At 34.8% G+C, this 17,937-nt stretch overlaps 3 protein-coding genes across 9 annotated transcripts in view; 1 reads left to right on the top strand and 2 right to left on the bottom strand.

The window, feature by feature from the left end:
- The window catches only part of LOC138133172 (uncharacterized protein CG43867), a 153,409-nt gene that overhangs the window by 93,440 nt on the left and 42,032 nt on the right, over positions 1-17,937 (top strand). The window lies entirely within an intron of this gene.
- On the bottom strand, positions 3,615-6,067 carry LOC138133176 (probable cytochrome P450 6a14). The gene is made up of 3 exons (XM_069050984.1): positions 4,812-6,067; positions 4,001-4,252; positions 3,615-3,945 (listed from the first exon to the last, which is right to left on the bottom strand). The coding sequence occupies exons 1-3, from the start codon at positions 5,953-5,955 to the stop codon at positions 3,779-3,781; spliced, it is 1,563 nt and encodes a 520-aa protein (XP_068907085.1). The 5' UTR covers positions 5,956-6,067; the 3' UTR covers positions 3,615-3,778.
- On the bottom strand, positions 13,926-15,865 carry LOC138133179 (probable cytochrome P450 6a14). The gene is made up of 3 exons (XM_069050986.1): positions 14,559-15,865; positions 14,252-14,503; positions 13,926-14,191 (listed from the first exon to the last, which is right to left on the bottom strand). Exons 1-3 carry the CDS (start codon positions 15,700-15,702, stop codon positions 14,025-14,027), a joined length of 1,563 nt encoding a protein of 520 aa, XP_068907087.1. The 5' UTR covers positions 15,703-15,865; the 3' UTR covers positions 13,926-14,024.

Genomic DNA, 17,937 nt, shown 5'->3' with positions numbered 1-17,937 from the left:
AATGTTTTCACTAATTTATCAAACAGAGTTCAACTTTGCTTACAGCAAGGTGGTCAACACTTTGAACATCTTCTTTAGCTGTATTTTGTAATATCTAGTAAAGTTTGTTGATTGTTTTGTAATCTTTTTTTCAACGCCAATGTACTTCGTGACTTAACCTAACCTAAATAGAAGCGATTGTCAGATGATGCACGAGAAGATTTGGACTACCAACTCCATCAATGTTGCCAATCCACTATTTTCCTTCAATCATTTATAGTCACTCGGTATTTATGCATTAAGGGTGATATGAACATGATTTTTTCCCTGAGGTTGACGTGGTTATAAGTCGACCTAGGAGAAAAACATGAATATCTCCCGTGGTGCATACAATATTTTATTTTTTAGTGTTTGTACTTAAAAGTTAAAACTTTCTTAAAAATATTTTCCAGGGAAGATTGCGTGAATATTTGGTTGCTATAGTTTGGTTCTGATGAGTTTGTTGTAAACATTGTGGAGGGCGAAAAAAAAATGTAATATCCTAAGGGAGTTATGAATTGTTTTTTATAACGTGTATCTATGACAAACAGAAACAATATCGTGTTAAACTACGTCCACTGATAGAATGCATTTTTTTTTTTAAATCCTTAGATAACAAAATCCCCAAACCATAACATTAAAATATTAACAAAGCATCATAAATTGTGTTGGTAATATCTTGAAATATTCGCGCCACTCATTCTCATTGGTTGTTATGAAACCCACGCGAAAAATAAATTATATGACATTTCAAATTTGAAATTGTCAGTGCTGTCCAGTGGTTTAAGCATTTAGATTTCCGATTTTTCATATTTAGATCTTTGTTTTGCATTTCTCTGGTTTTAAAAGTTATTAGTTTTGATCGTGTTGCTGTTTTGATCTGTTCCGTTGCGATTTTTTGTTGATTTTTTTGAATTTGTGAAGTGAGTGCGTGTCTCAAAAATCTAGCATAATGAACACTTTGAGTGACAATACAAACATCGAAAATGATACAGAGGTAATTTTTGTTCATGCATTAAATCTATATACATATATAAAACTGAATGTCTGTTTGTTTGTATATTTTGTATGCAAATCTACAGTTTTACTCCGATCTTGATGAAATTTTGTACACTTGATCTTCAAAACAAGAAGAAAATTACTGTCTACTTTAATTTTACAAAAAGCAACCCCTACTACCATTTTCAACCCTGTTACGAAAAAAAGACAGTTTTTTCGAGTCGCTTCACCCCTATTTCATCCTCTTAGTATATCGTGACCTTCGCCGCTTGACACCCACAAAAAGCAACCTCTATTATCATTTTTAAGCCTGTTAAGCACAAAAAAAGTTTTTTCAAGTTGGAAATCGCATTTGCATATGTTCAGGTGTCATAGTTACATTTGGTTGAAGCAGAACAAGCTTCAAATAGCTTAAACAGGAAAAATCAAAAGGCAGGTATCTGAAATCAAACGAGACAATCAAACAATAGGAACTGAAAATAAAAGTGTTATGTTGGCGTATTTTCATGAATTGGTAAGTGATCATAGTGTTAGTTTCTTATCGTATTGATCTTTTTATTCATATAGTCGAAGAAAAGAGTAGTCTACAATAAAGTTTTAATTATTCTTCGTAAAAAGACAAAGTTCATATTGAAATTACTGCGTTTATCCACAATACATGAAAGTAGAAACATAATTTTAAAACATTCTGAAATTTGCGGGCGAAGCCGCGGGTAAACGCTAGTATTAAATAATCTCTTGTTTGTGTTTAGACATTTCTAAAAAAAAGCTGGATATTTTAATTTCAGTAGCCAGTTTTTTTCGGAAATTCGAAAATGTATTGTGGGTTGCATTTTCAATTCCGTCGGAGACATTATCATTCGTAAAATACCCTGTATTAAAAAAAACTAATACATATATTACTCCTACCATACTGAAGTTTTCTTTCATCTTTCCTAAGTGCAAACATGCAGAATAATAATAAATAAAACATCACGTGTAAACCTGCTCTTTCTATTTTTTTAAATTTCGCGACGGATCTATTTGTTGTAGCGTAGAGGAACATTTATGTCAAGTAATCTATGAGTGGACGGGGTATACTAAAAAATAAATGAATATTTATACGAAAATACGCATGTATGTGTTTTTACGTAAAAAAAGTGTTGTTTTTCAAATGTAAGACAATTCAAGGTGAACCCCTATTAAGCACGGGTGTTTCAAATTCAGACCATCAATGAAAATCTGCTATTTTAGTTGGCAATAATGTGATTTGTCACAATTAATCTATTTTAGGTTGTAATTGATTGAACCGAATGCCAGGGGTAGATTATTATTTATTATTTAAATTAACGAGTGAATTGACAACAAGAACAATATTTAAAAACTGATCTGACGCCAGTTTAACAAAAAATAGTCGTGGCCTGCTGCGTATTTAACAATCGTGACTTCATTATACCGTACGTTTTAAAATATTTCTGGTCAAGTAGGCTATGAAAAACAAAAGCATTAAAAACGTATGGCGTAACTTGAATAATTCAGGTGTAACAGCTGATCTGTGATCCTTTATCCGTATAGTACGTTCACAATCTAGTCTTCGACGCCTACTTTGAGGATAAATTTAGATGAACAATTCTCTCTCTCTCTCTCTCTCTCTCTCCCCCTCCCTCCCTCTCTCTCTCTCCCTCTCTCTCTCTCTCTCCCTCTCTCTCTCTCTCTCTCTCTCTCTCTCTCTCTCTCTCGATGATTGGCTAAATTGTATCATTTTAGAATAGATAATTGTGCATTAAGGGAGATATGAACATGATTTTTCCCTGAGGTTAAGTCAACAGAGGGGAAAAACATGAATATCTCCCGTGGTGCTTACAATATTTTATTTCTTAGTGTCTGTACTTAAAAGTTAAATATTTCTTAAAAATATTTTTTTCCCTGCCGGTTAGAAATGTAGGCTGTGGGTGGATACCTCATTTTAGGTGAGAAAATTTGCGAAGGTAAGAAAGTTACTCATGAAATGTTTATGGTAAAACTGTACCAAAATACAAATGTCAAAAGTGTCAAAAGTGAAATAAGTTATTGATAAATGAAGGCCAATTCAATAAAGCAAGTTGGTAGATCAATCATATAATCTGGAAAATAAACAGATAAGCTCGGTAGGTACTACAACTTCTGTTTATATCAAATTTTCGAACAAACGTCAAATCTTCAAATGCGATGACAAGTTAATTAAACAAATAACCCAGCCTACTATTCAATTTTCAAAATTTTCGTTTTAATCAGGAATATAACCATCTTTTTTTGACTTTTTTCAACGAAGTTGTGCCGGTAGGGAAAAAATAGTATTCAAACCTTGTTAAGAAAGTGCCCTTGCAGACCTTAGGCACTTAGAAATCTCGCCTACGGCTCGGTTTATAATCTTTGCCAGCGGTCTGCAAGAAAGCACTTTCTTACCTTGCTTTGAAATATACTATTGCAGGAAAGATTGCGTGAATATAGGGTTGCTATAGTTTAATTCTCATGAGTTTATTGTGAACAATATGGAGGGCGAAAAAATTTTAAATATCCCAAGGGAGTTATGAGTTGTTTTTCATAATGTGTATCTATGACGAAGAGAAACAATATCGTGTTACTAAAAAATAAAGTTTATTTAGACGTCAGTCAACACCGTCATGCAAGCATAATTTATTATAGTACCTACAATACCAAAAATTCTAGGTAAGAAACCCATTAAAGGTTTTATGTTATCAAATATCAAGAACATTTTAAGTGGACCCGTTGTGGTTTTTTTTTAGTTTAGCTTCTCTACATCCAACCAAATACCTCCCTTTGCTGTTGTAATAAACGATTTCTTGTCCAATGTTACGGGAAACTGAGTCTTGTTGCTCAATTTGATTTTGTAATTTTTCAGTAGTGTTGTCAAACCCACTTTACTTTGTAACATTCCAAAACGTAATCCTGGAAAATTAATCGATTTAGTAATTAAACATTTGCCGAATTAAACACACCTTACCAATGCACACTCTAGGTCCTTCACCGAACGGAATCCATGTGAAAGCCGGTCTCGACTTCTTATTTTCTTCGGAGAAACGATCTGGATCAAACTTCTCGGGATTTGGGAAATATTCCGGATCATTATGAAGACCCAAAGACGAAATCCCCACGACGATACCCTTCTCCAAACGTATGGATGTATTAGGTACTACATAGTCTTTGGTGCATTGTCTATTTAAAAGGGGTACAGGCGGGTATTTTCTCAAAGTTTCTGCAACGGTAAAGAATTACCTATTAATACCTACATGTGCAAATACCGTGCGATCCAAAAGTTTTTCTATCAAATGGGTCATGACAGTGGAAACGAATGCCGTTTGGCTGCAGCATATTTGATGCACATTTAAATGAAAATGAAAAATATGTTTTATTAGTCTGTCCGTATCCTTTGATATTTTTAATTTCACATTTTTTATTTTATGGTGTAATTATAATAATGTAAGATGACGAGTTTGACCAGGTAAAAATGTAACCCAAAATACAATCCTTAAAACTATCTCGATCCCAATTACATTATCATGATGGAGATAAAACATAGATAGCTTTTAACATCAGCCTAGTGAATGTCAAGTTCTGGCATAAAAATACCTCTCAACAAAGTATGATTTAATAACAATAATAAGCAATTAAAATCACAAAAGTAATAGGTAAGTAGGATCATGTCGGTTATGTCATCGTTCGAAAACATTTTCAAATACTAAATATTAACAAAAAATGCATTTTTTTTACCTGGTCAGACTCGTCACCTTACGTGAATAACTCTGTATATTTACCGTTGAGTACGTTTTCCATATAAGTCATTTCCATCATACCGTCGTAGGTCACTTCATCGTTATGCTTTGCTAAGACCGTGTTTATCTCGTTCCTTAATGTTTCTTGTATGTCTGGATTGGTCGCCAGTTCATATAATGCCCAAGTCATAGTGGTGGATGAAGTCTCAAAACCGGCCAAGAAGAACACGAAAGCTTGCGCAGCGAGTTCGTTCATGTTTAACGCCTTTTCCGCCGTTTCTCCATGGTGATCTGTGATCTTATCGTCGTCTGTTACGGTGCCCCTATTTTTCAACTGTAACAGCAAATGCATGAAATCTTTTCGATAAACATTATTTGTTTCTCTATAATTGACCGTGTCACGGACCGCTTTCATGAAAAATTGTTCAACATCAGTTTTCGTCATTTTGAATTTTATTGCCTTCAGAAAACCACGAGGCAAGGCAAATTGTAAAATATTTTTCATTCTTTCCCATTGGCTGGTTTCGAATACTTTTCTGCCATATTTTCTGAATTCTGCATCTGGATCTTTCAAGCTGTTACATTCTAGTCCAAACGCGGCAGAACCAATAATATCAGTTGTGAATCTACCCAAAATGTCTTTGATATCCACAGGGGTATGAGTTGTCGCCGAGCTGTCCATTATGTCTTTCAAGCCTACGGTACAATCGGCCAATGTTTGGAACATCATCTTCATCTTGCCGGAGGTGAAAGTCGGTGTCAGTTTAACTCTCATGTTTCTCCATTTTGCATCTTCCAAATTGAACAGGTGGCCACTGAGGGGGTCGTGTTTTTCGTCGATGAAGTTACCGTGGTTGACGAAGTGTTGGAAGTCCTTCAGCATGATGTGCTTCGCGATTTCGGGATCTACAGCCATGTAGAACGGTCTGGTCCCCAAGTAAACTCCACCATGTTTATGGCCTCGCGATTTCAGCTCTTTATATAATTCTTGAAATTGCTCACCAATCGTCAACTGACCAAGCATCAGCTTTTTCATGTTGCCGAACGGAATCGTTGGGGCCAACACGGGTAAACCAATTCTGTCCCAGTACGCTAATTTCCATTTGAAGTATGCAATTACCGCAACCACGATTGTGGCAACGATTGCGATCAGATCGTAACTTATGGTTTGCGTGATGATATTCATGGTACGTTTTCAAATTATGGACTATACTACACTACAATAATTTCAGAAGATACTACACTTGGTTGCTTTACACTCAAAATTTAAAGTGAGACTGAAAGACGATCGAGAATGACATTTTTATATATTACATTGTGTTATCTAAATTGAAATGTTTTGTTTGGAAAATATCGCTTATCATATTTAGATCCATTGAATGCTATTTCATCGTTACTCTTCAATTTATATCATTTATAAAGAGTGTTTACTTAAACCTGACTTGTACTCATTTATACAGGGTTATTATAAATGACTGCCCCATCGCATTGGGCGTTGGTGACGTAGTTGAATGTGCCGCAAGCCTCATAACATGAGTGGGACTAGTATCGCCGCCAGGTGGCGATACTGGCGGTAGTGGAAATCTGTCTACTAGTTTGTCTAACGTTGCGAGGCTGAGGACACAACCAAAATTTGTGTCGGTTTTCAACGCCAACTGTGACGGGACAATCATTTATAATAACCCTGTATAAATAAATGATCGATTACTTATTTAATGGAGAATCTTAGAGACGTAATGGAAAAATCTGTTTTTCTGTAATAAGTTCCACAGAACAAATCAAGGACTATTTGTCCAACTGCAAAAGCGCCTTAAATATTATCAATTAAACTACATGTTATGTATATTGTAATTTGAAATTTTGTTGTCTAACAAAATTTAATCAATATACCGTTCCGTGTTCGACTCGAAATAAGTCCACGTAGGATAGTTTTACTTTTTTTTCTGGGGCCACGAGATTGAACCCTTTTTTATTTTTTATTTAGTTTTAACTACAATAACTGCTATAACATACTGCATGAACAAATAAACCCTTTTGTTACAACTTTCTATAATTTTTTTAATACATTCCTTTTTTTCAAAATATTTTAACAATTTTCTTCTAAGTATAGAAATGTTGATACATGCGCCAGCTCATACAATACCAAAAGTTCTGTATGTAACAAACCTATTAAAGATTTTATCTTATCAAGAACATTTGAACCTGTTCAAGAGTACTGCCAACCTAATTTGTTTTGTAACATTCCAAAACGTAATCCTGGAAAATCAGTCAATGTAGTTTTTAAAAATTAACTACTTGATACATCTTACCAATGCACATCGCATAAAATGAAGTACGAATTATTGTTATTTTTGTTCGTTTTGTAGTTAAAAGTACTTGTTTATTGTAATGGTTGGTAAAATAAAGTATATTAAAATTGAAAGTAATTATTGTCCCGTCCGTCATGTCCCGTCCATCATGATTTAAAAAAATCAATAATCACTTATTCATTCACCATTTCTTAAACGTGACTGTTACATTTCATTGATTTAAAAATTACAACATCAGTGTAATGTCAATTTTACTTGGTTTATTAATAAATTCGCATATTTTGTAGATAATACACTTAGAATTTATTTTAACATTATATTCGTGTCCCCCCCGTCATTCAACTTTGCAATTAAAAAAAAAAACATGTAAACAATAAAGGCGATAAAAGTTAGCAATAAAATGAATCATTGAACAGTATTGTCAAATCTTGTTTCAATATAAGTACTAATTGATCTAAAAAAAAAGAATTTTTGAATAAATGTTTCCGATTTGTCCCGTCCGTCATAATGGAATGGCTGATAAACAACATTGGAACAGTATGTTTACATTTTACCGTGTAATATTTTTTCCGTGTAAGTGTAGGTCATTTCAATGATCCCTTCGTAAACTAGTCGATCGTTGTACTTTGCCAAGACCCTGTTTATTTCTTCTTAACTTTTTGTATACCTCTAGATTAAGCGCCAGTTCGTATAATGCCCAAGTCATAGAGGTCGATGAAGTTTCAAAACCGCCCAAGAAGAACACGAAAGCTTGAGCAGCGAATTCGTTTATGTTCAACGCTTTTTCCGCCGTTTTTCCATGGTGATCTGTGACCTTATCATCATCTGTTACGGTGCCGTCTATTTTTCAAGTATAAAATCAAATGCATGAATCTTTTCGACAAACATGATTCTAAGACAAAACGAATTATAAAATAAGCTTCATTATTTGCCATCGGTTAACTTTATATTTTCTGAATATCGTATCTGGATCTTTGAAGCTATTACATTCCAGTCCAAATGGTGCACGAGTTGTTGACGAGTTATCCATTATGTCTTTCAAACCTACGATACAATCGGTCAATGTTTGGAACATCATCTTCATTTTACCGGAGGTGAATGTGGGTGTCAGTTTAATTCTTATGTTTCTCAATTTTGCGTCTCAAAACAAGTGAGCACTGACAGGATCGTTTGTTTCATTTGTTTCCATTTGAAGTAAGCAATTACGATAACCACGATTGTGGCAACAATTGAGATCATGTCGTAAGGTATAGTTTGTCTAGTTATACTCATGGTATGGTTTCAAATTATAGTCGAACGACATTTATATCGGGTGTGTCAAAAAGGACGGGCAGGCGTTTTAGTAGTACCTATAGCATAGCATACAATAGACAGCTTTTAGTTAAAGAAAAAATATATATGTAGCGCGCCGAGCGGCCACCAGAATAGCGCCCTTGTCGCCTCAACCAGCACCTGACCACCTCCACTATCTCCCTTCCAATCATCCCCTGAGCACCATGCAGAAGAGACCAAGACCATTCTTCGCTCTGACCAGAAAGCTCCCTTGTGTGGACATTTACCTAGACGTTGAATAGCTCTGCCCCAGAAGCTCCCCCGGCGGACAAGTCGGACGGACGATCGTTCTTGGCTCTGACCAGACAACTAACTCCCTTGTGTGAACATCTATCCAGACCTTGAATAGCTCTGCTCCGGAACACTCCCCAGGTGGACTAGGCGGAGGAAGGTCTTCCCCGCGTGCATTGTATGTAGTTACATTTTCATTCTTTGTCTGTTTGTTAGTTTGAATAAAGTTAGTGTTCCCCTACTGCGTTATATCGGACTCGAACCCTTTCCGAGTAGTAATACGATCGCGTACCCTTACAACGTGGAGCCCGAATCTCATAACCTCTGCAAGCGGCACTCCCAAGTTTGACCCAATAGATACACCTCCAACAAGAGGGCCCCCAACGTGAGGCGCTATACTCCAAAACTGCTACAAGTGCCCCAAACGTGAGGCACTACGAGACATGAAGTTGCTACAAGTGGCGCCCAACGTGGGGCACGAGACGAGTTGCTACACATACAATTATGTTCTCAGATCAATAACAGGATCATTTAGCTTTACAGGTAGTTTAGTTGTAACTTACAAAAGCTCTTGCGCCTTAACGAAAGGCCAAAAGAAAAAAAAAAATTCTTCATGTTCCGTGATTACCGTAAATTGTTACTTTCTTTGGTATCCGTCCTTTTTGACACATCCGATATAATACATTTCGCTATCTAAATTGAGAAAACTCCCTGTATATTATTTCACAATTACTGTTCAGTTTTTTTTTCATACAGGATGGAATGACAAATAATTGACCCCCAACCTCAGAGCGTTTATCACAAATCGCATCGCGACGACCCGTTTACCAATCCAAATCGATTTTTAAAAAGTACGTTTTACTTATTTTTCAAATCTGAAAGAGTTTTGTTTTATTTTGACGCACAATACGTCATTTGATAACTGCAAAAAATGTTTATAAATATGTATTAACTATGAACCTATGGGAATTCCTTGTGAAAACTTGTTGTGATTTAATAAATTTAAAACTTGTTTTGCAATTTTTTGTAGTAGTAGTAGATGTGTTTCTTGATTCAGTTTCATTTGAAAAAAAAAAAATCTGAACGTTACGTAACGTTGTCTGTGATCAGGAGTACTCTAATAGGTCAGACTAGAATTCAATCTACCCGTACAAAATTTTGCGTGAAAAACGTTCGTTGGGAGGCCTGCTGGGTTAGTACCTTTTAACTCTTGCTATTTTTTATGGAGCTGCTAAAAGTATAAAGGAAACGGTGTCCTCAATTGAATTGTCAATGCAGCAGTGAGTGTTCGTTAAGTGCGCTTTACACTATGGGCCGTATGATTTCCCATTCGTTAAGCCTTTCATTACTTCATTAGCTAAATAATTGATTAGAAAAAGTGAGAGTATATGCCAAGCACTATGTTAGACAGAGACAAAATAATTTAACGACGTTCTTTAACTTTAATGAAAGGGAAATCATACGGCCCTTTGTGATTTATCACATAATTTTATCACAAGCAAGAATTTTGGTGTTTACACAATGTGGTTTAACACACAAAGTTAGTCATGGTCAGTCACAAGGAAAATCATATCATTAATTAATTAATTATAAATAGGATTTTTTAAATTATAAATATCGAGCGATCAAATTAATTTGTAATCGAGTTATCCATGGATTTGAATCCGTATGTCTTTTGCGATGATATGTTGAGATCTAACCTGTGTTTCAAGCTGTACTCATTGAAGCGTGGAGTTCAAGTAACGACGTACGACTTCGGATTTATGGATAACTGGATTACAAATTAATTTGATCGCTCTTTATAAGAATGATATATTAGGCAATCACAATATTTTTGGGACCGAGTTGGCTATGACCATCTAGTGATTTTGTTGGCAGTACTTCGGTGATAACTAAATTCCCTAAAGGAAATTGACACTTTTTGTGTTAGGTTAGGTTGTTTTCAGGTTAAGGTTACATTTTCTGTTGCCGGATCTCTTAAAACTGGTCTGCCGTTTTTAAATTAAATAAAATCGTTTAATAGAAATTGTTTATCGTAATAAAATTATTTTGACAATTTTGATTGTCCTTTGACGGAAATTTAATAGTAATTTACGTTATAAGTCCGGTAGGTTACTTGTAACAGTACGAGTTAGATATTATGGACGAGGCGACGTTAGGAGCCGAGTCTAGAATGTCTAAACGAGTACCTGTTACAAGTACTACCGGATGTATATCGTAACGTATTTTATTTCATACTGGAAGTCTCTTGTGCATCATCATTTTGTTTCAAAAATTAAAAAATCACATTATATTGTGAAAATAACATCACCTTTTTTCCTGTGGCAACGGCCGTTGCTATTGTTTTTCTAGATCGAATATTTTTTGACTTTTTCACTTTTCAATGTCAGATTTGATGTATAAAAGGAAAGCAGTCCGGTAGGTGTTGCTAAGTGACACTTTCCGGCTCTGATACTGTTATAACTCACCTACCGGACTCAAATTGATGATGCAATCGAGCATCTACCGGACAGTATGAAATAAATTATTTTTACACACTTAATAAATCATTTAGTTTCTTAGGAATATTTAAATAATAAATCTGGCAATGCGGTGGCAAGAAAATGTCGAACAGACACTGACAGAAAAAAATTGCATCTGTTGCATCATTGAATCAGTTAGTCCAACATGAAAAGAAAAAATCATAGCCAACTCGGTCCCAAAAAGAACGTGAATGCCTAATAGAATTAATATACCGTATGTCCCCGGATTGAGTTCACAAGAGAAAAAAAAAATTGATTTTACGCAAAAATTTCACAGGAATAACATTTTTTGCTTCATTTGAAACCCCCATTTCTGTTAATAAAAAGTCTTATTCAACACAGAGAAAGACTTAACATTAAAATAAATGCAGAAAAAATATTTTGCTTTTTTTGAAGAAAACAAATGATAATTGAATATAAAAATACAGGGTAATTATAAATGTTTGTAGCCCAAGTAGGCCATGACTAGTGCCGTCTTGTTTCGATTGTGCACTGTATCTACTGGAATATTGGCATGAGTGAGCTCATGAAAACTGAAACTGTAAAAGTCACTGTCAGTGTCAAATCACTGATTGCCGCTTTTTATTGTTTGGTTTTTACCTTCGAATCAAAATAAGTCTTTAGTAAGAGTTAAGACCACAGACGACGATGAGTATACAACAGCGATCAAGGTTAAGTTAGTAAAATTCAAGTAAATTCATTTTCAGGTTAATTGTTCTCTTCCAAATTCTCTCTTCTAATTATCAGTTTCTCCTAAACACATTTTTTTAGGATAAAAAGGATATTTAGGATTGCAATGGGGTACACCGTGGAACAGGCTACTTTCATTATTATTTCATTGTATTAAAATAGTGTACGAGATGAAAACAGAGAATGCAATCAATATCTCGCAAAGTTTCCTAATTTAGAGATTTAGATTCAACTTTATTTTTTTAAATGGCAACATATAATTTTTTTGGTACAGTTAGATTCATTATGTTTTTCTGACTTCAAAAATATAGCACATCCTGTATATTTAAATGTTATTCTAACATAAGCAATAAATAAAAATCAATCATAAATTATTTTTTCTAACACTAATATCTTATACTGTTTCCATGGTGCATTTGAGCTCACACCTTATGTTTCCCATAAAATACGCTTTCCTCTATAAGACACGTCGTCAATAGCAACGTATCTTATAGAGTCATAAAATACGCTCACACACATCATTCAAGTAACATTTTATTCATCATTTTTACAGTAATTATCACAAAAGTGAAAAGTACAATTATTTAATTGGAACTGTCACATTAGCTTCGTGCTCTTGTTCTTAACATCTTCTTCTTTAACTTCTGCTGTTTCATCCAATACAAGTGCCCGGCCATCGAAAACTAGCAATCTTTACATTTTCTTCAAATGATTCTTGCCGTAGTGTGAATTAACTTTTAATGAAGTTCTACACGCTTACCCCATATCAAGAAAGGCCAAAATGACATCTTCCGTTACCTCCGTGATGTTCCGGCCTTGAAACGAAACATACACCTTTTCGTATGCACTGTTAGACTTCATTGGTAACAAATTGCCCCTTTTTTCTTATTTCTTCTGGAACGTTTTGGCACGTTTCAACGATGAAAATTGTTTTTTTCCAAATTTGTTGATATTATTACCATAGTATTCACGGCAACCTCCGCATTTTGTGTATTGTGACGCGCGTCGAATAATTTCTGAATTTATTAAAATTTCTGATAAGATGTTAGTGTTAGAAAAAATCTTGAAGACAACGCGTGTTTTATAGTTTAAAAATCTCGATCTATTAAATCCTCGCTCCCTGCGGTCGCTCTGATTTAAACTACGATCTCGATTTTTAAATCGTCTATAAAACCCTTGTTGTCTTAATAGCTAAAAAGTAGAACTTTATTGGTAGCAGGCCATGAATTACTTATAAAGACATTCTTGTAGCCATGGAATCACATAACGGCGAGGTCATTACCGAAACTAAAGCCTATTTAGCAGAGTTTAACGATCCTACTTTTTGGAAGACTTCAAAAAGTTAGAAAGACGTTGAGCCAAGTGGATCTAGCTAAAAGAGGACTATGTTGAAAAATATATCGAAATTTAAAAAAAACTTTTTGCTTTTTGCCTAACACGGGTACTTATCATACCCCCCTCGTATGTCATATGCGTGAGTGAGTGTTGGTTGAACCACAACTACTCTTTCTACATACTACATTTTCAATTTAAAATATTTCCTTTGGAATAAATATCGTGAAAAACTGAAAACTTTCCATAAATAGCAAAATTATTGTTTAAACAATAGAAACATTTATGTGCCCCCACCAAAATGTTTCTGATTTCAATTAATATATAAAAACAAACATGGAAAAAAAAATGAATATCGGACCTATTCTTGAGGATTAAAAGAAGTAAAAAGCTTCATTGACTCGACTACAAAGCTCGGGCCGGATTTTGTCATACAAGCAGGTTTTGCTTAAACTTACCTTGACTTCTCAATCTAGACTAAAAACTTCAATCCATTTACTTTTTTTAAATCAAGGACTGGTTGTCCAAGAGTACCTTGGTAGTGATAAAAATTGGGATTATGCAAGATTGATATACGTAATATGTAATTTTTTTTTTTAACTGTTACAACTTTTTAATATTTCAAAATCAAGTTTGAAGGACTCTTACTTTAAACTGTAACTACTCTAACCTAACAACAACATGACAGAGTTGACTGTACACATAATTGTTGTATTAAGGTAAAAAATTGTGAACACACATTGCAAGAAACCGTTTTATTTGTTATACATACTTATGTTATATTTATGTTTTATAATTTTTTAAAACTAACACATTGCATTTAAGATATTTTAAAATTTTCATTCCAACTTCTCAACGTCAAGCCATACACCACCTTCCGCGGAAGAAATGAAAGACTGTTTGTCCATTTGCAAAGGTAGTTGAACCTTATTACTTAATTTGATTCTATAATTTTTTAATAGTTCAGTAAGACCAACTTTACTCTGAAGCATCCCGAATCGCAATCCTGTAACCAAGAAATTTTTTTAAACTGTACGCCTTTCCGGTAAAAATCTAAAAATCTCACCAATGCAATGTCTTGGACCTGCACCGAACGGAATCCATGTGAAATCTGGTCTCTTTTTTTTGTTTTCTTCGGAAAAACGTTCCGGGTCGAATTTTTCCGGATCTGGATAGTACTCAGGGTCGTTGTGTAAAGCCTGTACCGAAATGGCAACACTATCACCTTTTTTGATTTTGATTGTTGTGTTGGGTACAATGTAGTCTTTTGTACATTCCCGCGTCAGGAAAGGTAGCGGTGGATATTTTCTGAGTGTTTCTAGTAAAACAAACTAGATTAAGATTTACCTAAATATTTTTGGAGAATAATTTACCATACAAAACATTTTCCATGTAGGACATTTCCATCATCGCAGCGTACGTCAATTTACCGTCGTGATTGGCCAATACTGAATTGATTTCATTCCTTAATTTCTCCTGCAAATCCGGATTAGTCGCTATTTCGTAAAGAGCAAAGGTCATTGTGGTAGATGAAGTTTCGAATCCACCAATGAAAAATACAAAAGCTTGTGCGGAAAGCTCGTTCAGCGTGAGCGCTTTTTCTTTAATCTTGCCGTTATCATCTGTTACTTTATCGTCGTCGGTGACGCTACCTCGGTTCTTCAGTTGGATAAGTAAATGCATAAAGTCTTTCCTGAAGATGTTGTTTTTTTCTCTGTATTCGACCGTATCGCTGACCACTTTCAAAAAGAATTTCTCAACATCGGAATGGGTCATTTTAAACTTGGTTGCTCGTAACACTCTCCGAGGTAGCACAAGTTGTTTCAAAATCTTTATCCTCATTGAAAAGGTGTACTCAAAAAATTTTCTGCCGTATTTTCGGAAAACAGCATCGGGTTCCTTCAAAGTGTTGCACTCCAAACCGAAAACGACCGATCCGATAACGTCGGTAGTGAAACGAGCCAGAATGTCTTTGATGTCAACAGCGGAATGTCTTTTGGCGGATTCGTCCATCACGTCCTTCAGACCGACAGCACAATCGGCCAAAGTTTGAAACATCATCTTCATTTTTCCCGAAGTAAAAGTCGGCGTAAGTTTTATCCTCATTTGTCTCCATTTTTCATCTTCTAAATTAAACAAGTGACCACTTAGAGGATCGTTTTCTTCGTCCACGTAATTGCCGTGGTTCGTAAAGTGTGGAAAGTCATTCTGCATTATGTGTTTTATGATTTCCAGGTCGACGGGAATGTAGAATTGTTGCAAACACAAATAAACGCCACCGTGTTTGAATCCGTTCATTTTAAATTTTCTGTAAAAAGTTTGAAACTGTTCGCCGATGGTAACGCGCCCAAGTAACATGTCGCTCGTGTCGCCGAATGGAAATGATGGTCGCAACAAGGGTAAACCCACTTTAACCCAATACGTGAATTTCCATTTATAATACACAATGAGGCCGATAAAAAGCGTCGAGAAAATCGCAATTAAATCATATGCAAATGCGTTGGTAATTACACTCATGTTGAAACGGTTTAGATTTCACTGAAAAACCACAAATTGGGCGGTGGACCTCGTTTGATTTGGTACTGTACCGCGCGAAATCGTTTACGCGAATGCTTTAAATATAAAACTCGAGAACTCTAATCCTTGCAAATTATTACCGCTAAAAAACCGGTTCATATAGTTTTTTCTTGTTTGTCTTGTTGGATTGGCATATCCCAGTTTTAAATTGAAAAAAAATAGTTATTTATGGTGCAAGTGTGTTCTAAGTGACTTATGACCGAGAAAACACGAGTTCCATACATAATTTTATCCAACGAATCAATTTAACTATTTCTGTTAACAAATTAATTGAATTGATGCTGCTCATAATTCGAAAATCAAATCATTTTATGAGAGGGCCAAGATTCATGTTACCATAGAAAATTATTAATTTTGTTGTAGAGGTATTTTCATATTTGGTGGCGGAAACAAAAAACTGAGAAATGTCACAAAAATGTATTGTCAGTGTCAAATTTCTCATAAACGCCGTAAAAAGGAATGTCTAGGTAAATTTAAATTTTCGTTAAATAGATTGAAAAAACAAATTCTAAGGAAACCAATTTTTGTCAGTGCTTCATAAGGAAAAGTTATTCTCATAGAATCAAACGTATTACAAATTATTTCTCTAGTTCGACGATGAATAACTTTCTTATTGCCAATTTGCTGCATTTCTGTCGAAATCACGAACGTCTTTGACAAATTTGACACTGACAATACAAATTTGTGACATTTCTCAGTCTTTTGTTTCCGCCACCAAATATGAAAATACCTGTATTTAAATAGTTACACGAAAGAAAAAATCGAAATGGAAGAAACTGTATTTGTGCCTTTGGAAATTCAGGAAGAAGATAAAATTGCCTGCTTAAACTTGTTGCCGATCAAATCAAAAGACGTCTACGAAAAGGAACTGCAGAATTTCAACGCATGGAAACAAGAAAGAGGAGTGTCTGGTATCAACGAGGATGTAATATGTATTGGCATATTTCCTCAACCTCCAGAAAAAATGTGCCAGCTCGTCGATGTGAACGAAGTATTCCATGTTGAAAACAACGTTGAAAGTACATAACAATCTGGACATATCAAAATATGGAAAACTGAAAGCTTATCTGAAAAGTCAATCAACATACGAGTATAAATCAAAAAAAGGCCAAGGTGCTGAAGAAAGAGCACATCGAGGAATTTTTACTAAACGCATCAAACAGCGAACATTGAATGACAAAGGTAATCAAGTTTTAGAAATGCAGCTTATTAAATAACAAACATTTTATCAATTAATTGACTTTTGGTGATACCCCTACTGTCAAATTGACAGAAAATAAATTATCACACAAACATAATTTTCAAGGTGCCAATTTTGAATATCTTTGTTTAGACTGCACCACTGATGGGAATTTTTGGGGCCTGCCGATGTCAAGAGCTAACCAACATGAAAATTAATGACGTTGAAGACAAGGGATCCTATCTATGTGTTGCAATACCAGATAGTAAAACCAATAAACCCCGCAGTTTCACAATCATTGCAGAAGGATCTCCGATTAATGCTGTTGAGATTTGTAAAAAGTACATATCATTGAGACCAACGAATGTGTCGCATAATAGGTTCTTTCTGAATTATAAGAACAATAAGTGCACCGTGCAACCTGTTGGCATCAATACTTTATCGAAAATTCGAAAATCGCTTCATATTTGAGCCTGCCTGATCCACACTCCTATACTGGTCATTCTTTAGACGTTTGTCCGCCAGCCTTTTGGTGAATGGTGGAGGCGACATAACGGCACTCAAACAACATGGTGGATGGCGCTCGAACACAGTAACCGAAAGGTTACATTGAAGATTCGGTCAATGAGAAAATTAAGACTGCAAGGAAAATTCAAGGAGGACTAGGAGTGTCAGAGTCCACTGGTGTCAAGAGTTTAAATGCAGTTTGTAACGCAACATCTGGAATAACAGCAAATGAAAGCTTGAATTTAGTTAGTCCACAAAGTAATAAGTACTCCTAAATCTTTTTCTTTTAATTTTAATATTAATTTTAATTCGAGTTAAGAAATTAAGTGTTACTATTTGTATTTATGAATAATAGATTTTTTAAAGCAAACATTTGTTTTCTTTTAGAACTTTTTTATTGTTTATTGATAGTGACTTATGACCTTAACATACTAGTGAGTTATAATTATAAATCACTAGTGAGTTATAGGGCACTTTACTAGTTTCAA

The sequence above is a fragment of the Tenebrio molitor genome, chromosome 6 (genome assembly GCF_963966145.1).
Source record: "Tenebrio molitor chromosome 6, icTenMoli1.1, whole genome shotgun sequence".
Taxonomy (NCBI): domain Eukaryota; kingdom Metazoa; phylum Arthropoda; class Insecta; order Coleoptera; family Tenebrionidae; genus Tenebrio; species Tenebrio molitor.
Note: the sequence above shows the minus strand (reverse complement) of the source record. Positions and strands in the feature narration are given on the sequence as shown.

What these genes read in the sequence shown, in the direction of transcription:
- LOC138133176 (XM_069050984.1), bottom strand. Translation starts at nt 5,955, where the DNA reads ATGAATATCATCACGCAAACCATAAGTTACGATCTGATCGCAATCGTT. An exon ending in TATGGAAAACGTACTCAACG is followed by an intron (nt 4,253 to 4,811) that starts GTAAATATACAG and finishes TTACCGTTGCAG; the next exon opens with AAACTTTGAGAAAATACCCG. An exon ending in AGGACCTAGAGTGTGCATTG is followed by an intron (nt 3,946 to 4,000) that starts GTAAGGTGTGTT and finishes TTAATTTTCCAG; the next exon opens with GATTACGTTTTGGAATGTTA.
- LOC138133179 (XM_069050986.1), bottom strand. Translation starts at nt 15,702, where the DNA reads ATGAGTGTAATTACCAACGCATTTGCATATGATTTAATTGCGATTTTC. An exon ending in CATGGAAAATGTTTTGTATG is followed by an intron (nt 14,504 to 14,558) that starts GTAAATTATTCT and finishes TTGTTTTACTAG; the next exon opens with AAACACTCAGAAAATATCCA. An exon ending in AGGTCCAAGACATTGCATTG is followed by an intron (nt 14,192 to 14,251) that starts GTGAGATTTTTA and finishes TCTTGGTTACAG; the next exon opens with GATTGCGATTCGGGATGCTT.